The 21,118-nt window shown below is 45.2% G+C and overlaps 1 protein-coding gene across 10 annotated transcripts in view; it reads left to right on the top strand.

The window, feature by feature from the left end:
* AAK1 (AP2 associated kinase 1) overlaps window positions 1–20,716 on the top strand; it is a 376,820-nt gene extending 356,104 nt beyond the window's left edge. For 9 of the 10 annotated variants that reach the window (XM_078666673.1, XM_078666674.1, XM_078666675.1 and 6 more), the window contains one exon: window positions 14,041–20,716. In XM_078666673.1, the coding sequence (XP_078522799.1) occupies window positions 14,041–15,182 (1,142 nt within the window). In that variant the 3' untranslated portion in view covers window positions 15,183–20,716. The remainder of the gene's footprint in view (window positions 1–14,040) is intronic. The other variant, XR_013602491.1, reaches the window with a different exon arrangement.
* The last annotated feature ends 402 nt before the right edge of the window (window positions 20,717–21,118 follow it).

The following is a 21,118-nucleotide window of genomic DNA, read 5'->3' as shown; positions in this document are numbered from 1 at the left end:
CACTACTTTCTGGTCCCCAAGAAGGACAAGGGGGGCCTGCGCCCCATCTTGGACCTCCGGGACGTCAATCGCTTCCTCCAGAAGGAGAAGTACAAGATGCTGACTCTGGCTCAGGTTCTGACTGCCCTGGAACCCTGGAGACTAGATGGTGGCACTGGACTTGCAGGATGCGTATTTTCACATCCCCGTCCTGCCGGCCCACCGGGGCTACCTGCGGTTCACGGTAGGTCAGGAGCATTCTCAGTTTGCCGTGCTCCCCTTGGGCCTTACCAGTGCCCCTCGGGTGTTCACGAAGGTGATGGCGGTGGTCGCAGCTCATCTGTGCAGGTCAGGGGTATCAGTCTTCCCCTACCTAGATGACTGGTTGTTGAAGGCGGGCTCGCCCCAGGCGGTCGTCGCCCACCTTCAGACAACGGCAGACTTCCTGCTCTTGCTGGGGTTCTCCATCAACGTGCCGAAGTCGCACCTGAGTCCCTCTCAGAAGCTCCCCTTCATCGGAGCAGTTCTGGATTTGACGCAGTTTCGGGTCTATCCTACCGAGCAGCGAGTCTGGGATATTCAGGCTATAATTCCGATCTTTCAGCCTCTATCCCAGGTTTCAGTCAGGATGACCCTCCGGCTACTGGGCCTGATGGCCTCCTGCATTCTGCTAGTGCAACATGCCAGATGGCATATGCGGGCTCTGCAGTGGGACCTGAAGTTCAAGTGGGCACAACATTGGGGCGACCGGTCCGATCATGTCCAGATGTCGGAGGGCACTGCACGAAACTTGCAGTGGTGGCTCACGAATCGTGATTGGGTCAATGGCAGATCCCTCTCCCTTCCCCAACTGGAGCACACAGTGGTGACGGATGCGTCCATTGTGGGATGGGGAGGCCACTTGGGAGAGGCGGAGATCAGAGGCCTCAGGTCTTCAGCGGAGTCCCGGCTCCATATCAACCTTCTGGTGCTGAGGGCGATCCGACTTGCACTGAAGGTATTCCTTCCCTCTATCCGGGGCAGTGTAGTGCAGGTGTTCACGGACAACACCATTGCCAAGTGGTATTGCAACAAACAGGGTGGAGTGGGGTCCTGGACTCTATTTCAGGAGGCTCTAGCTGGAACATCAAGGCATTACCTTGGTGGTTCAACACTTGGCAGGTTCTCTGAACGCCAGGGCGAACAAACTCAGCTGCCGGTGCTTGATGGATCATGAATGGCGTCTGAACTCTGATGTGGCACAAGGTCTCTTTCTGCATTGGAGGAGCCTTGGTTAGATCTATTCGCCACCGAAGAGAACGGGCAATGTCATCAGTTGTGCGCATTGGAATTTCCAAGGCAACTCTCGCTTGGCGATGCTTTTGTCACGAGTGGAGTTGTGGTCTGTTTTACGCCTTTCCGCCTATACCACTTCTGCCCCAGGTGCTGAAGAAGATCAGGTGCGACTGGGCCCAAGTTATTCTTGTGGTTCCGGACTGGGCTTGAAGAGTATGGTATCCCGAGCTACTCAGTATGAGCTTCGATCTCCCGATCAGACTGCCTCTTCAGGAGAATCTTCTGTCGCAGCGACAGGGGACGATCCTCCACCCGAACCTGTCCAGCCTCCACCTCCATGCGTGGAGATTGGCGGCGACAGTTGATGGCTTTCGACCTTCCTCCCGAAGTCTGTAATGTCTTTCTGGCAGCCAGGCGTCTCTCCACTAAAACGGTATACATCTGCCGATGGAACAAATTTGTGGCACAGTGCACAGCAAAGGCTGTGGACCCCCTTTCGGCCCCTCTTTCTGAGGTTCTTCTGTTTCTTCTGTCTTTGGCCCAGCAGGGCTCTGCTCTGGGCACTATCAAAGGTTATCTTTCTGCCATTTCCGCCTTCATGAGGCTTCCTGATCAACCTTCTCTTTTTAAGTCTTTCCTCAAAGGCATTACACACACGTTCCCTAACGTGCCTTTCATAATGCCTCAATGGGACTTAAATCTTGTCTTGACTTTTCGAATGTGTGCTCCCTTTGAGCCTCTTCATAACTGTCCTTTACGTCTTCTTACTCTAAAGACGGCTTTCCTGGTAGCTATCACCTCTGCCAGGAAAGTGAGTAGCTCCAGGCTCTTTCTTCTAAACCTCCTTTCCTTTCTGTTCATCCAGACAAGGTGGTTTTAAGGACCCATCCTCCTTTCTTGCCAAAGGTTGTCACGCCCTTCCACATTAGCAAACAATCACTCCCCATCCTTCAAGGGAAGAGTAGAGGCTCCAAGGGCTGGACCCAAAATGTGCGCTTGCATTCTATCTGCAGCGTACCCAGCAGTTCCGGGTGGATGATCAGCTTTTTGTTTGCTACGTGGGCGCCAAAGAAGGGCTGGTTGTGCACAAATGGACCATCTCCTGGTGGGTCGTTCTGTGCATCATAGCATGTTACTTCTTGGCCAAGAAGTAGCCTCCTGTGGGGCTGCGTGCCCATTCGACCAGGGCGACTGCGGCAACTACTGCCTTGGGACGTGGCGTTCCCTTGCAGGGCATTTGTCAGGCAGCTGCGTGGGCCTCGCTGCACACGTTTACCAAACATTACTGCCTTTCCAGTCCGGAGAGACCGCTTCTTTGGCTGTTCTGTGCTCCATGACTTTCTGGTGTAATCCTGTTCACAGACCCACCACCGGGGTTGGTATTGCTAGGGTATCTATTCTAAGGTGAAGAATCTATTACTAATGTGTCTGTTTCAGATGCACAATATATCTGTAAGAGACCTTAGTTAGCGATAGATTCCTTACCGCCCCACCCATCCTCCCCGTTCTGCGAACTGATTACTAGGGTTAAGGTCATCCCCTTTTAGGGCCCTAGTTTTATGCACCAATGGTCAGTATCTTGCATGGCTCTGCGTTTCGGCGCGGAAAGTCGTGTACAGAACTGACGTCCGCGCGCATGGGTGGCACCTAAGTAGTCTCCGTGACGTCATCTCGGCGCTCACGACACCAGTGACGGACGTGGAGCCGCACAAAGCCATCTACCGACGCGCCGGGGTACTGCTAAGCAAAACTTTCCGGATCCAGTCTGAAGCCTGGGGATTATTCTAAGGTAAGGAATCTATCACTAACTAATGTCTCTTAGTAACAAGTAGTAACTTGTGCATTAGATCCCCAAAAGACAGGAGTAATTAGAAAATCTGGTGGGGTGCACAATAATAATACAGCGGAAACTGACTGCATTACAACATAAAAGGATTTCAGAATACATACGATGTACAATTTACATCATTGCAGTGTGGTATAAAGGTTGTGATCAACATTTAAACCAACATTAATGACTAGGAGTGTCCACCATGTTTGCTCCACTCTTACTCTGTGTTCTCCATTGCTCCCTCTGTGTCCTAATATAACATGATGAATTTCTAACAATTCTGATTTTCAAATAATCCTCACCTTTATGCATGTTGGTAAAATGTGCAGGAAAGGGATATTTGATGTCTGTATTTCTGATAGCATTAATACATACTTTTCATTTTAAATGGTCTTAGTCCACCTAACATACTATTTGCCAAATTGGCAGATAACTGGATATACACAATAGGACGTATTGCAGTTAATAAAGCTCCCGATCACAAGCTTTTTTGTATAATCCAAATGATAGACTTATCATTTACATATTTGCAGCAAATACAGTATCACATCTAAAACAACCTTTTGTTTTTTTCTGGTCAGCAGTTTCCATGACTAAACTGTTCTGTAAATTAGTTGTATCACTTGGACTTAATAGGTTATGAGAATGTTTCTTCTTCTAAAAGTGATGCCAGATTTTGGCAGATCAATTTGAGACAAAGCCATATCTGTTTCAAAACTATCTATGGTCTTTTTAGTATGCTATAAATTCTATAGGTTTCTGCACAAAACCCAATGATAAGTCTCTTAGTATTGTTGTTTTGATCTGATAGTATTTTTCTGTATGTCCTATAACAAATTCTTTTTTGGGGACCTCTTTAACTATGTTGACTGCTCTTTTCAAGACCCAAGTGCAATAACCTCTAGGTAGAAACTGCTCCACCACTCTTTCCTCCTCCATTAAGTACTTCCTCTCAATAGACCAATTACGTTTGTATATTAATAGCTCTCCAAAGAGGAGCATGTTCTTCTGAGCACATAGCACCAGAACAGTGTCCCAGGCTGGTATGGGAGTTGTCATTCCAGGTGTGCTCCCTCTCATCCCCAGCCATTTAAGACGTTTTCATGACAAATCTGAACCTGGTATAGGCAATAATTAAGTCTACATACAAATGTAATCAGTTGTTTAATAGTGATGTCCATAGCTTGCCGATTTTGTTGACAAAAAATATCTGATAGCATACAGTTCATCACGATGTTTAATAAGTATGTGTAGGGTTTTCACTTCCACCATAGAGTTCAGATGTCATCAATTATGTAATATTTGGGGTGGTAAGCAGTGCATTGTAGCGGTGCAAGTTATCTTTAGCATCAGTTATGAATACCTGTTAAATTTCAGTGTCTTTTTGATTTCTAAATTTAGTTGTTTTTTTATTGTCTGAAGACCGTTGTAAAACTCCAGTTTAACCTTTGGTTTTGAGTAAATTTCAGGTTTTTTTAAACGTAAAGTAAGATCTTATAACCATACATCTGTGGCCAACGCCACTCCACGCAAGGCCTTAAGCCGTGTGCCGCTAGGGCTTGGCCCCAGGGTCTGGCTTACGCCCAAACCACCAAGGACAGCCAACCCCACCAGAGCAGCTAAGCAGCCACAGACCCCCACCCGACATTTTCCCTTTGTAATTTTTTTGGGTCCCATGGGACTCCTGGAGTCCATGCTGGCTCCTGCGGAACTCCCATAGGAGCTGTCTAAAACAACTTCAACAGTACCAGGGCTGTTCATGGTACCCCTACCCTCCCCGTTTATTAATTTAATTTTTCAGGGCACAGGGACTTTCTGTCCATTAATGGCAGCTGCAATATTTTTCTTCATTTTGTGGCCAGCCAGTCTAATTCCTCAGGAACAGTGGGATGGCCAACAAGAAAGAACACATTTGCCTCCAATCAGATTGCTTAATTTTTTTTCATTTGGGGTCCTGTAGTCCAGCAGAGTCAACCATCCAGATATCTCTATTTTTTTAAACCTTAATTTCTCAAATACAGCTGAAATAATTTACACAAATCACAAAAAGCATGCTTTAAGGGTAAGTTTCTACCTTTCTGCCAGATTTGGTGTTATTCTGTTTGGCAGTTTCTCTGTAATGTTTAAAATTCCCTATGGATATTGCATGAGAAAAAGTGTTTTGAGACCCCCCCCTTTTTCTCAACTCCCACATGATGGATGACCCCGAAACATTTCAGTAGGGAGGTGGAGAAACACATTTTTGGGGCAAGTTTTGTAATGATTTGTGAAACAGTGCCAAAATTATTAGCAAAACAAAAAAGCACTCTTCTTTATGAAAAACTGACTTATGTCATATATGCATAACTCACTGTACAACATATATTTGTGTGTGTGTATATAGATGTGTGTGTTTAGATATATATATATATATATATATATATATATATATATATCACGAAAATGCTCTTAGTCTCCAAACAAAAGCAGCTTCAGCCCAAATTCTTATCAGCGTGATTATTTATTTAACAAAATACATGTCAAACGAATCACCCGACGCGTTTCGGTGCAGCTGCACCTTGGTCACAGTGCACCGAAACGCGTCGGGTGATTTGTTTGACATGTATTTTGTTAAACAAATAATCACGCTGATCAGAATTTGGGCTGAAGCTGCTTTTGTTTGGAGACTAAGAGCATTTTCGTGGAATTCAGGGGGGTCGCTCCCCCGTTTCAGCCCGCCGTCACAGAGAGGCTCGAGGATTGGCGAAACAATCATTACATATATATATATATATATATATATATATATATATATATATATAAATATCCCTTTAACTTGTTCTCGTTCATGTAGAACAAACAAAGGCACTCTTGTCGTTCGTTCGAAAAGTATTTTATTTAGCACCATGAAGTGAAACGTCCACGCGTTTCGGCTACTTCACACAGCCATATATATGATGTGTGTGTCCCCACAATATTTATGTATTTTTTCCTGTCTGTGATTTGTATACACGATTGTACTATTAATGCCCTTGTCCTTTTTATTACAAATAAAATCGCACTGTTTTGTTCAAGTCCATTCTAATCCCATTGTCCAGATTTCCTTCTAATATTTATACATGCATGCACCACCTGTTCCACTCCAGTAGAAACCTGGAATGCCATTGCAAGACAAGCACTGTTTCAGAGCTCCATTGTGCTTCAGCAACCGGTATCCATAAAAAAATCTGATTGGCTGCTGGGTAGGCTGTACATCTCCCATCGCATGTAATGCATACCCTAAAGCGCTTGTCATCTATTGTCAGCAGGTCCTTATGCCCTGACTAACAAGCATCGGACTGTCGACTTGGGGAGTGACCACACATATAATATGTTCCATTCAAAGCTTTGAATAACATATCTACATCTCGGGCAGAGGCCAACAGTCTACTCAGTTGGCCAAATGTGTATTCCAAAAACCAATTACTCACCACTAATAGGAGGAACACTGGGTTGTGCACTGAAGTGTTCCTCGGTACTCCCTCATAAACCAATGCATTCCAACTTCAGGGTTACTTCTTTCATGCATGGCATTCCGTAGTGCCTTACTCAGTGTCTGCATGAACCTCTTGAACTCCCCATTTGCTGTGGGCCACTGAGGGGTGATGCAGTGATGTGTGATGCCCAGGTGCTTGAGCAGGTCATGGAACTCAAAGCCCTGAAAGGGCCTACTATTGGCCATTTTAATCCAGTCGGGAAGGCTAAAAAGGGCAAATACCTTTTCCAAAACTGATGTTATATTTGTAAATGCTGTTGATTCCACAAGATCAACAACAGGATATTTAGAATAACCGGCTAACAATACCATGGTAAGCCTCCTAATGGGGAAACTCCCAAAATCCATGCTCACTTAAGACCAGGCCTTGCCAAAAGGCTCTTCAGTGATAATCAGGCCGGTAGTTTGGGGTTACTTGTTATCTAACAAGTCGGACACTGTTGCAACAGGTCTTCAACTATTGCACCAGTTCATCAACTATTGCACCAGGTCATCCACTATCGCCTCCAGCCCTGGGAATCACACTTTCTCCCACAGGTGAGCCTTTGTTTTTGCTGTCCCCAGGTGTCCTCCGGGAGCCAGATCAGCCACTCTCCTACACATGCTACTATGAACCTTGTTGCTCTGTCACTTACTTTTACCAATACGGTTTCACCAGTGGTTGCTTCCCCAATGTCTTTCAAGTTTAGTGCCTTCGTGCAGGGTCCATGAGACACTCAGCTGATTTATTCCTCAATGCGATCCGCTTCCTCCGCCATCTCGCTGGTTACCTGGGGAGGATGTCTCAAATGGATATCAGCTGGGTTTTTGGACTTGGATTTTCAGATTATAGAGTACTTTGAATTGGTAATGTTGGAGCTGAATCGGCCATTTTTCAATCCGAGGTGGCGGATGGGGAGCTGTGCTTTTAAACAGAGGCACCACTGGCTGATGATCATGACCACACAGTACGATTGCCCACAGAGGTATAGATACAAAGTCCACCTGCCCACTTGATGGCAAGGACTTCCCTCTCAATCTGGGCACATCTCGCCTCCATTGGCATAAGTGCTGTACTGATGAATGCCAAAGGTGCCCATCTTCTTGGCTTCACTTCTTATGTGAGGACGGCTCCCAGCCCTACTGGACTGGCATTAACTAGGAGCTCTATCATCTTCTTCGAATATAAATAGGCCATTGTCGCTTTACTCAGCAGTGCTGACTTTTCTGAAAAGCCATCTCCTCACTCTGTCCCCGTTCCCAGCAAATATCCACTTTGATCAGCGCCCTCAGTGGTTCTGCGATGATAGCCAGATTTGGAATAAAACACCCACAATAGGCTGCCATACCTAAGAAGCTGCAGACTTTGGAGGAGTTACTAGGTGTAGGTGCTTACTTGATGGCTTGTGATCTTCTCGGGTTAACCTGCACTCCATCTTGAGTGAACACATAGCCAAAAAACTCTATGCTGGTTTGGAAAATAAAGAGCTTCTCCCGATGGAGAGTGATGCCTTGTTCCCATAGGCGTTTCAGGGTGGCTTGCAGGTGCTGTACCTCTGAAGTAGCCGAATAGATCAAAATGTTGTCACTAACATTCATTATGCTTTGTAGGCCACACAACACTTATTGTATTTTGCAATACCTCCGCTGCGGACGATATCCCAAAGCTGAGCCGCTTGTTTCTCTGGAGCCCCAGATGCTTGGAGAATGTTGTGATATATGTGCTCTCTTCCGCTAGCTAGAGTTGGTGGTAGCCAGCAGTGAGATCCAGTTTTGAAAACCATCTGGCCCTGTTCAACAATAACGTCTGTTGTGGGAGTTATGTGCCTTTCCCTCTTTATTCAGAAAGAGCATGTCAATGCAAAGTCTCTTCTTGCCGGGTTGTTTAGGATTCTCAGCAATCCCAAAGCGTTGGGCTGAAAACCTTCTCGATTACCCTTATGCTTTCTACCATGTCGACTTTTTGCTCCACAAGTGGAATGGCACACGTCGATAACGCAAGGCCACTGCTTTGATGAGTCGATAAGCAGGGTGATGGGAGAGGCTTACAGGCATCCTAGTCTCTTGAGAAGCTCTGGGACCTGGTTTAGCAGCTCATCGACCTGGCAAACATGCACGTTCCTGGCAAAAGACATGAGGCCCAAGTCTTCGGCTGCATAACATCCTAGCAGAGTGTGGGACTCTTCGTCGATGACGTGGAACATTGCCATTATTTATTGCTTGTTCAACATCTCACACACACTTTCATGAGTCCTTTAAGCAGCAGCCCCTATGTGTATATTTTGGTTTGAGACCGAGTCAGTGCAGGTTTCGGGCGAAGTAATTGATATTGTTGCAACCTGTCACATTGACAGAAGCCCCCGTGTCGATGAGGGCTTGACCTTCGACCCTGCAACTTCCACCATGCAGGTGGGTTGCAGCCCTCTGTCTTTCCAGACCTCCTGTGAAGGAGATGAGGAAAACATCCTCCTCTTATTCTGAGGGGAGTCTTCTTCTCGGTGTCCACTCCATCATTTTTGCTTGGTGGCCCCTTAGGGCCTTTGTGTCATATAGCAACAGTTGGCAGACTGCTTTCATCGGTAGTTGCCTCCCGTGATTTAAACCTCCTCTCTGACCACCTCAGCAGACCTTGGCAAAGTGGCTGACCCTGCCACAGCTCTAGCATGTCCACCTCTGCACCGGCTAGCTCTCCAGTGGGCGTTTCTCACGGCCACATAAACAACACTGAGCGGTTGCTGGCGGTGGAGTCGTGTTCTTGGGCCTGGGCACCCTCGTGGATTTGGAGCCTGCACGCTCTACCTTCATATTGGGTGGTTTACTTGGTGTTTGTGTGATTGCCATATCCATCTCTGTGGATGAGGATGTCACCTAGACTAATGTTCAGTTATTGCAGTTTGAGGCCCAAAGTGTTTTGTGGCAGCCTTGTATGATCTGTGCTGGGATCTCCTTAGCCTGGTCATCTGCTGTACAAGTGCTAGCTAGTTTACCGAGGCGGGTGTAGAAGGAGTTGATAGATTCACCCTCACTCTGGCAAGCCTGGCAAAGCTTGAATCTCCCATAATCAGAGTTCAGCTGCGGATAGAAATGAGCATTGAGGGCTCTTACTGCTGAGTTATAGTCATCCGCCGCATCCAAGTTGGGGAGGTGTTCAAATAACTTTTAAATCTCTTACCCCGCAGAGTGGAGTAAAAGTGATCGCTGGACTACATTGTCAGTTTCTCAGGTGGCTATCAAATAGTTGTTCAGTTTCCCAACCCACATCTTCCAACGGGGTGCCACTCCGGCAGGATAAGTGAGTTAACTGAAGGGCTGTATGACACCTGCATAATCTGTGGGTTGGGCCCCTGGCAAGAGGCTGCATTGTCGTCATCTGCCCTGGCGATCTACCAGTGTCACTTCTTTGTGCCTCGCATTCCTAAAGCCACCATGGGTATTCAGGTGCTGTCACTAGGGTCCCTTTCATTTATTTATTTTTTCCAGGCCTAGCTGCTTCAAATATCTCTGAGCAAGGGTGCATTTACCAAGCAGGTCACCTTGGCCTCTATACACTCAATAAAATACAACAAATACACCACGACTATAGTATGGGCGAAGACCTCATGCAGTCTATGACCCTTTTATTTATAGCCTCTGACTGTGCCCGGCCAGAGGACGTAGTGCATGTATATCCAGGGTGTAAAGTAGTGGGCTCTAGGTGCACCTACTTGTGAATAATGCATACGGGCACATTAAATAGTATGGTTACTGGAACTGGCCCAGGACATGTACGCCCAGACCCTTTTATTAGCAGGGTCACCTGTTCGGTGATGCCTGTGATGGGTGGGTGTAGAATGTATGTACAGCACACTCCTGGAACACGAGAACGTGTCCACCAGAACACTACATCACCAATCTTTATTGAAAAAGATAGGAACAAGTCCAACCTGTGGGAAAGAACAAACAGTCAAAACACAGCACCACTGGCTTTCTTCAGGCCATCTGCCGGTCAGTACAGGATCTCTTGACCTATTGTCCATGAGGTTTTAGTCTACCTCTGCAATGTCGTTCGGACCAGCCTGGTCTCATTGTGTCTGACACTATTTACGTAGTTCAATGTGGGGTGCATCCGGAATAGTGGTGCCCACAGAAGAGATCTCTTTGTATGCGCTCAAGCCCCATGGACAGCAAACCTGCAAAGACTGAAGACGACATTGGTGGATGGGAGTCTTCCTTGAAGACCATTATGCTTCCGATTGTCAGCTGGTAGAGCAGCTTCAGACTACCCACTCGTGCCAGGACTCCACTCTAAATTTCCTTGAGGCCCTTACTGCCGGGCTGCCAAGGACCTGCGTGGGGGCTTCTGGTAGACCACACAAGTGCTTCACTGAGGAACGCCAACAGGACCAAATCCAAGTCGCTCTTGCAGCCACAAAGGGTGGGTTGTCCCAGGGTCTGTGTTCTCTTACCGGCAGTACTCCAGTGCATGGGCCTTCATCAGACAGTCTTTGGGTGACCAGTCTCCATCTGCGGCCTCAGTGCTTCCCGGTGCCTGTCGTGGAGTTGCTGCAGACGCCTCTTGTTGGGATTTCCTCCCACATCCGAATTCCCTTGAAACCCTTGTCCCTGGATTGCCACTGGACTGAATGGGGTGTGCTGGGTCTCCCTTAGGCCATGCAAGGGCAGCCCTCGAGTACTCTCAACAGGGCCACGACCTAGCCTCATGCAACCCAAAGGGTGGAAGGTCCAATGGTCGAGTATGCTCCCTTTGACAGGTCTCAGGTTCACATGGGCTCACAGAAGATTTCTGGGTGGCCAGCCTCCTACGGTGCCAGGAATGCCTGGTTAACCTCTGGTTGTTTTGCAGGCATACGGCTCCACTCTGGTGGTGTGAGGCTCCTTTGGTGGTACTGGTGATGCACCTGGTAATGATAACAATCTTACCATCTAACAACTTGGGAGGCCGGTGGCGATGTCTTCCTTGGAGTAAATATGACTGGAGGGACTTCGTAGCCTCTCGTAGTTCTTCTTCAGCATGCGCAGTTACTAGCAGGGATGCCATCTCCTGGATTTTGCTTTCTCTTACGGTGGTGGCTGTTCACCACTTGGGGCAAGCGCCACATTCTCATCACTTGCGGCGGTGTCAGACAGCCACTGGGGGTGTGTATACAGCGCACAATCTCCTTATGCCTTTTGCGGGGCTTGCTCAGGGCTTGGTTGCCTTCGGTCTCATTACCTTGGTTTTCACTCAACTCTTCACAGCTCTCTTGGCTGGGCAGCTTTTGGCTTCTTGTTGGATGCAGCATTCTCTCTGTATAGGGTTCGCAGTTTCTTCCCTGCTAAACACTTGGCAGCCCACCGCAGGTGGGTGGCACTCTCATACTTTGAATAGTCTCTGCACTTCCTTCAAGAAGACCAGTTTACCTCTCGTAGTACATTGGCCTACTGCCACTCTTGCTTGGCAGTCTTCTTTCTGCTGCATGGTTCCCGGCAACTTTACACAGTGAGCCGTTTCTTGCCTAGGTTGCTATACTTCTTCGCAGGGACAACGGCAATAGCTCCATGCTGCTTCACAGTTTTCCCACCGCAGTGCTGATTTCCCACATAACACTTCCTGGTGGATAGCTTCTGCTCATGCTGTCCTTTTTCATTTCTCTCTATGTGGAGCTATCACATAAGTCACTCTTCGCCAGATTAAAGATGGCAGGTAGCATGAAGTTTGAGGACGCCTCCCTGGGTAGGGTGCCATATTCATTGTGTGGACCTCCACATACCTCGATGAGCCCGGGGTGCGTCTGAAATCAGTGTTGCTTTCTCTTTGTTGCTTCGCTGTGGGTACTTGGACGCAATCTCGTTGCCGACAGTAGGTGTGAGGTTCCTTGGACCAGGGCTACTCCTCACCTCCCCCCACAATGAAGCACAAACGGTTGATGGCACACACACGGGAATCAACCCGATTGTCGCCATTGTAAAGTAGTGGGCTTTAGGCCCACATATGTGGGAATAATGCACACGGACACAGTAGTATGGTTATTGGAACTGGCTCAGTACACACGTGCCCGGCCCTTTTAATTAGCAGGGTCACCCCCGAAGTATCTGGGTGGCTCACAATATACATAAAGGTGAAGTGCCATGCGTAACTGTCGGAGTATACAATGTTTTTCCACCCACAACCACGGAATGAGAACAAACTAGGCCTTAGGTTTCCATGGGACTGCTGGGAGCAGCAGGGTGCCACAAAACTCAAATTCTAGTATTTCCTGATGTTTTTGCACCCGCCTTGTGGAAGTAAGCCGGGGAGTAGTTTGCACAAATTCAACATTTGAAGAGGGATCACCCCCTGGGAAAGGGGGAACAGATTTCAAGTTCTTGATGCTCATAAACACATATAGCCAACCTCCAGTTTCTGTCACACCTGGTCATAAATGGAAATGTTTTGCAAATGTCACAGTTCAGTGCCTTATGCTTGGAATAAAGGCAGCAGGTGTTCATGTGTGGATCATCTGCCAGCAGGCCTTGCAGAGACTTAGTATTCTTGAGAGTGTGTGTGTCATGGCGAGGCAAAAACTTTCAACTCGCCAAAAGGAAATTGGTTGACACAACTATCTACAAGGTTTAGCCAAGTAGAGCCTGGTCCCAGTTGCTAAATTGAGGCAAAAAATATTTTCCTCATAGAAACCCCATGAAGGAAAGAGATCTAACAGAGTTGTGCCTGAGGAGTTCCTCAGACTCAACATGCATTAGAAACCTGAGCTGTAGTAGCGTCATTGGCAGTTATGAATGATGTCAACAGCCTACTTAACACTTGTGGACTTCTTAATATTCTTGACTGCTATGTTATAATATCAGGAATTTCCAGCCCAATTCCAGGGAAGGATTCAAGCATGTGCATCTATGAAAGATCTAGTGCTGGAGAACTATTGGCTGTGACAGTTTGCACTGTTAATCATCATTAAGAGTGCAGTTATCTAGCCCACTGGCTGCTTCACTTCAAATGTCTATCACCTATGCATGTACTTTAGTGAGCATCCTTGTGCTTCCACTGTAAAAAAAAATAATAATAATAATTATGTGAAGCATTGAAAAAGTTGTAATTACTTTTTAAGAAGTTGCTAGAATAATTTTAGAGGTGACTGCCATAGAACTGGGGGGGCCAGTGGTCTAGATGAAAACGAAATTAATTATGTGAATTTGATTTATACTTCAGGTGGGGAAGGACCAGCTAGGTCCAACTAAATTTTACATGCTGATTAATCTAGGCAAACATACAACAAAAAGGAGTAAGGCAGTGACTCAATGTCTCCAATTTCGTATGTAGTGTTGGCCTCCCTCTGAAAAGCACAAGATTGCTGATTAAAAAAATAATACCGGCTTTTGTCTTTGAAGAAATCTCTTGATGTGTGTAATGTATTGTGCTCAAAGTGTACCCATTCCTGAGTACATTAACGAGCAATAGGAGTAATAATCTATATTTTGATACTTTCAGGTCATCAAAAGGATTCCAGTCTCTATCGCATGATGGGTGGTGAGCGGCGTCAAAGGTCTGCAACTTTAGATGTACTTCCTTTACGGGAGGATGTTTCAGAGGCAATGGAGATGACTGAGGAGTACCCCAGAAGAGGGAGTCCGTCCAGGTCCAGCTCATTCCACAGCAGTGATGGAGAAGGAGCAGAGCAGGATCCTGATGCCTTGGATTGCAGTGGATCCAGGCCACTGCTGATGGACTCTGAGGAAGAGGAGGAACCCAATAAGTTGCAAGCAGGGTTCCCCAAGGAACCTGGCCACACTGCACACCTTTCGCTGCAAGGGCCTCACCCAGAAGCCTCTCCCACCAGGCCTCCATTTGCAACAATTCATCAAGCTTCTGGGGATCAGTTCAAGGAGCCAGATGTCTTCTCCACAGCACCTTTCAGAGGTTCCCGGGTGATGGATGATGACGCTGACATCTTCACCAAAGCTCCATTTTTTGCTAAGAGCAACATTGCGCCTGGGAGGCCTGCGGAAGCGGATGTGTTCCTCCAGGCACCGTTTACCAGGAAGCTGTCCTTTGAAAAGACATCTGTTCCCAGTCCTACATCACAAGGTGTTTCTGCAGAGACACATGAGCATGCTGCTTATCTAGGATCAGGGCTGGAGGCACAGCCTGTTGTCAGTCCTCTATTTCGCAGTGTAGAACGAGGAGTGGGAGCCCCATCTGTGGGTCACATAGCTCAGTATTCAGCAGCAGTATTCGCCCAACCGCCAAGCCATCAATTACATTCCATACGGGTGCCTGAGAATCAAGATGTCATTCCTGTCAAAGGTGATCACAAAGAATCCAGCAGCATCCAAAATCATAGGATTGCAGGACCTGAACTCACTCCAGAAATCATTCTTGGTTCGGTGGTCACGAAACCTTTTCGGCCACAGTCCCTGTCAAAGTATTCCCGTCATTACAGTCTTGAGGAGGGTAACAACTTCTCAGCACAGCCGGTGGCAGCCTACCAGGTCATCTCTCACTCCAACAAACCAGCGATTGCTGGTTCTGTATCTATCCCATCATTGTCTTCCAGGACTATGGAATTGCCTGGGGTTGACCCATTTGCTTCTGCCCCCTTCCCTTCCAAAACCAGCAGGGCTAACCCATAAAATAATCTTGCATGTAAATGGGGGAGTGGAGCTGTGCTCTCTGTCCTAGTTAGTTGGACATTTCACCCCTGAGAAATGATATTTTCACTATGGCAATACAATTTTCCAATTTTCTTGGACTGTATATTTGCTGTGGTGCTTAGGTCAATTAGCCATTGTCAGAATTATTAAATGTTCCCCATTCGGTGGGATATTGTGCGCTGGCAATTGATGTTTCGTCCTTCTGTCTGTTTATCTTTTTTGTTGACCTTGTGTTACACCCTACGTTGAAAATCTTTTTCCATGTTTTCATTTCTGAAGAAAAGTACTTATGCGCTATCCCCTACCAGGCACCCATATTGATGATACTTTCCCAGAATGCTAACCAATCTGTGTAGCAGCAGACACATCAACTAATGCAAGGACGATTTTAACGTTGTTCTGGTGTATTCTGGGTTCTCTGATCAAAGCGCCAGGATGCCCTCTGGGTGACAGGTCTGCGCTATAAAAGTATGCGAAATAAATATTCAGTTCGTTTGGTAACAATGACTGCTGCTTGCAAGTTATTCCGCAATATTGGGAACACTATCTTACAGTGTACAATGTATTGAACAGCCCAGAGGTGCGGGCTTTTAAGGAACAAATACTGAGCATGTTGTTGAGGAATTCAGGCCGGAGTCAATAGAAAAGGTGCACTCCTATTGCAGTCGGAGCTGCTTTAATATTTATATTCCCTTGAGACGTGTTACACGCGTTCCTGGCTTTTTAAGCCTTCAGTGGGTGACACAGTATTAGAGAATTAACTAGACTGGCATATGTAACAGCAATAGGGAGACTCTGTGGCAGGCACTTGTACCCATCTTGGAAAGGTCACTGGGTATTTATTCATGAGCCGACATTGGTGTGTGAGGCTTTTGGTGCACTCTGGCTGCCCTTGGACAAAAGATGCCATACAACTAGTTTTTTTCTCCATTTCTTCAGACACAGTTCCAAGGATCTTTAGGAGGTGTGGTTCCCCTGGTTTCACCTCTTCATGCCCCTTAATGAGATGTTTCCCACTATGGCTGCAGGAGATCTTGGAAGACCCTAGCACGGCAGATGAATGTGTATTCCTCGCAAGAGGACAAGTCAATGAGTGCCTGAGTTTTCATATCATCATGGTAATCCATGGGGCGTGATATTCACAGACAGAACTCCTTGCTTTCCTTACATCTTTGGGCATTTGGTCTCTTCTAATTCGGAGACTGGGCATTGAGGTAGCATTTTGATCTTTGAAGACAATTGCCCTGGTTCTCATGTTGTGCTCAGTGAGTTGATTCTAGATGTGCTCTGGTTATTAGACTGTATATCTGAGAATCATTAGCAGAATAGGCAAATAGTTTCATATACATATTTCAAATTATTTATTAAATTTTCCATTAATAGTTTTATAAATTTATCTTTACCTGGAGAGTCAGGCATTGTCTCAAAATAAACAACTTCTTGCGCATGTATCAATAGGTTTCAGTAATTGCTCTCCTTTGCAAGGTACATTTTTAAATTCATTTCAAAGATCACAGTTTTTTTCCTTGACACCCTGACACAACTAATGAATTGAGGACCAAGGGAATTGAGTTTAGGAAATGTGTAAACTTTCTTAGGAAAGAGATCTAGAGCGTGCAGTGCTTAAAATGGCCTTTCCTTTTAGTGACGAATGACTGACATAGCGATAGTATCTATAGCTTATCTCTAAAGCTATATCCATATAGCTGACATTCTTTAACCTTCCACTAAATAAAGCCTGACATTTAAGTTACACATGTCACGAGAGGGGGCCATCAGTCTATGTTTTCTCTCTTGAAATGCTGAGATGTTGCCATCTCCATTGCTGAGAGGCTGATGATTGGTGTTCCTGTTCTTCACTAAACAGGTCCTCATTATGTCTACTTTGGAAGGACAGCAGGTCCTTGAATATCTTACTTACAAGAATGAAATTCTGGCACAGGTACCTGAGGACTGAGACTACCGATGGGTGCGTGTTGCATGTGCCTAGGATTGAAGCATGTGATACTATTAGGCCTAGTTATCACTGATGCTCCTTTACAATGCTTTGTAAGAGGTGAAGGAGAGTAACTGGCCCTGGTGTTCTCTGTATCAGAAGGTTGAAAGGCAGAGGTAAACCTACTGAGACTAAATGCTGATATGCTCTGGTTTACCCAGATCTGCAGTTAGTGCTTTATTAAGTGCTGCTATTGCTCCATTATAGGCTGTTTTAACATGCTGATGTATTATTTATGTAGCGGAACATTCACTCCTAAAAATGTCTTGGGATTTTGTGCATTTCCCTTTAGTTAGTACACTGTGTTAAGTGCCCTTTGGCCACTTTCTGGAATATCACTATCCAGCAGGGCATTTCCTGTCCTGCTAGTGGAGATGCACGTCACCATACTTGCCTCGTTGTCATTCACCAAGATCAATCATTTAGTCTGTGGCTACCTATACCAATGTGGCCTGGTAGGTGCTCATCAGGATTAGTCCATTACTCTAATGCAAATGTGACTGTTAATACTCCCAAAAGCTGAAAACTCAGACATGAGCTTGCACTCAAAACCTATGATGAGGAAGAGGACATTGAAGGGAATAACTTTGAAGCTGTGAGTAGCCATGATTCTCAGAAATGCCAATTCATGGCGAAAGGTCGAAAACCTTAGTGGTGGCCTGAGCAAGGACTCGTTGATACGGATTTTGAAGTTTTTGAAACTGAATCTTGTTGAATCTACCTGTTCTGTTTGTGTCAGTAATACGTAATAGTGCAACTATTTGTTTGGCTTGGAGTCGATTACTTTTTAACTCCTTTATAGCGCTGAAAAGCCACAAGCTATTCTCGAATTTTGGCAGCTTGCAGCTCCTCCACCTTTACCTTCTGAGACAGGCCATGTTTGTCATTTTGACTCCATACGTGAGAATAATGCGATTTGAAGCAAGCCAAAAGAACCAAAAGCTTTTACGTAAATCTTGACGTCCCAACAAATCCTTTAAAGTGCGAAGAATCTCCTATTGATATCATGAACTTCATGAAACCCGTGAGGCATGAAAATCATTCCTCCTTGGTCACACGTGCTCTGAACATGGGCTGATGTCTGTCTTTTTTTTTTTAACTCTGTCATTCTCTGTACTTTGGTAGAAACTGGATTATTTCAAACCAATTCACACAACTGAATTAAATTCAGTTCACACAATCATCATTAATTTTATTATTCATTTTCTAATGAATTTGGCACTTTAGCACCCTTTTAGAATGTGAAACCAGCACCTACTATTCCCCGTAACCCCGCCACCCTCTGGTTTCACTAATTTCTGGATTTTGTTTGCTATTCTAGTACCTTGTACCTCTAGTTTTTTGCTCATGCACCATTACAGAGCCAAGCACTGCCTTCTGGCTGCTACATCACTTCTCAGCTTTAAAAGCAAGGAGAAAACAACTAGAAAATGTATAAAGACGAACTGACCATCTTATGTCTGTAAAGTACAGTTATAACAAATACATTGTTTTTGTCTTTTTTTTACCACTAGAATCTTTAGTGATTTTAAGGCCGAAATCTTGTTTATTTAACTGTCTGTGTAAGTAATACTGAGTTGCAGGGAGTGAGTCGCTACAGTATTCAAGAAACTGGCCTGATGAGCCCTCAGTTGTAGTAAACTACAGCACCTTCCCTAACTTTTTTGCAGTATTACTTTGTAGGAAATACATATAATCAGTGAGATATGATTGTTAAAAACTATATGGGATGCAGTGTTATGCTTACAAAGTGTGTTATTTACATAATGGCAAAAACAGCCTACTTTGCCTGTACAGACGGCTTGATCTGCTTTCTAATGCTTTCATGTATCTTCTAAGAAGTGGGGTTAAATCAAGGTTTTTTCGGTTTTTTTTAGGTTGAGTTGTTTATTAGTTTTGTTAGAGATTTCTTGTGCATCCCTAAAGAAGAGGGTAAGTGATTAAGTCCATGATGTGAGCTTTTACCAAAGGCGATGAGGTTTGTGGGTGTCTCCCGGTATTTAAAAGATGCCTGTTTACAAAAAAAACCAGAAGCGGCCTGCGCTGGATAAGACTGTGGGCCCTCAAATAAAAGTTTGCATTCTGATACATTCCAGCCTTCTACTAGTGGTTAAAATATCACATTGCTCATCCCAAACCCCTTTAACAGTGTTGGTCAGTCCCTATTTCCGTGATTCTGCATCGGGCTCCCTTACAAGTTTAGATCTTCAAGAGTCCGCTTTCCTTCCTATCCCAGAAAAAGGGGCACTATATGTGTTTTGTGAAAACTAAAGCAACCGACTGTAAGAGGAAATTAACCTTGAACAGAACCTTTCTTGTGTGCAGCGCTTATTAGTGCTTCTTATTGGCTCGGCTCAAATTATGCAAAACTGTCTCCCTTTCTAGTTGTTCTTTCAATTTAAATCCTTTTTAACTACCGTTTAAGATACGGTGGTATTTATTTATAGGATATTGTCAACGAGTTCTTGGGGAGTTTGGCATTGCTTTTACACAATGGACAATTAGTGGGTCATTATCTGGTCATTCTGCTGTGATTTTGAGGAAGAATAACATAACTCAGAAATAGACTTAAGTTGTGCTTGCAAGGCCACTTCTTGCTCAGTTTTGAGACGACCTGTTTTTCAAGGAAGAAAACAGAGCAGAGATTTTATTTAATTCATTGCTGGGGCCAGTGGAAGAAATAATAATATGCTTTCTGCACACATGCAAAGTTATTTTTTGAGATGTTTTGTCTCAAGCAAGAGCCGCGTAAGCATTTCACTATTGAAGGGGACATTTACCAATTAACATTGTGTTTCAGAGGGAACTATTTCATGACATGGCCGCAATCATTAGGTGGCAATGTGGAATGTCTGAATGCGCTTACATGGGTGTTGGTTTCAGTTTCTGTTCGTTTTACTTGCGATTGTGCCTTTTTTTTACCAGAGAGATATCCCAAATTGGCCCTCCAGGGTTAGGCTTTGGAATTGCATCTTCATTGGAAGGCAATTTTGTGGATCCCTCTGTGCTAGTTTAAACCATCTGCTGTGTTACGTTGTCTGTGAAATGAATTTTACGAACACTGTAGAAGCCTTAAAATAATGAACTTGTAGATTTGAGCAACTGTTAAAAACTGAGAAATTGGAACTCCATTAGATATGGCTGGGAGCGATACTGCAAAGACACTCTGGGTGCTGCAGCACCATCACTCGGTCTTGACTGCCATTTTGTGGACATGATTTCTAACTGGAACGCCCATCCAATTTGTACGGTGAATTGAAGATAATCAATACGTACGAGCCACCTCTGATTATAAGTCTGGATGACTGGGACCCACTAGAACCTCGCACTATGGCCCCCTCTCTCCACTGGCAGTTTGGAAACCATTGCGGACATGTATGGTCGGCTCCGCCAGTGGACTGCGAGCACGCTGGCTGTCGTCATAGGTCTTGTCTGATTTGGTTTCCAATGAGGAAATGTTAAGGAGAGTTGTGGAGTTGTCAACGTTTTATTAAAAGCGGTAAGCTGGTGAAATTAACTTGTTTGCACAATGTCTTGTTTTTGGAAAAAGTCTGCTAATTGTTAATTTATAGATTTAAAATAATCTGAGTGAAATTAGGCAAAGTGTACGACCATGTGAAATCTGAAGCATCTGGGGATTTTGTGGGTAAATGAAGGTAGGTATGTCTCTATAATAGCAAATTATACATATGTACTCCTTTACAGAGGAGTGGCCTGGGGAAGGGGACCTCTTTTCAGCAATGCCCGGGCAGCACAAAGCGGTTCATACAACTGTTCTATGTAAAGGGCTTCAAAGTCAATCTTCAGAAGTTAATTACAAAGGAGACCTTGTCGAGGGGCATCAACACTATGAAAATTATTGCTACCCCAACCACAGAGAGTCTGTTAGTATTTCAGAACATAATTCTCCTAGGCCAGA

Source organism: Lissotriton helveticus, chromosome 11 (genome assembly GCF_964261635.1).
Source record: "Lissotriton helveticus chromosome 11, aLisHel1.1, whole genome shotgun sequence".
NCBI lineage: Eukaryota > Metazoa > Chordata > Amphibia > Caudata > Salamandridae > Lissotriton > Lissotriton helveticus.
Note: the sequence above shows the minus strand (reverse complement) of the source record. Positions and strands in the feature narration are given on the sequence as shown.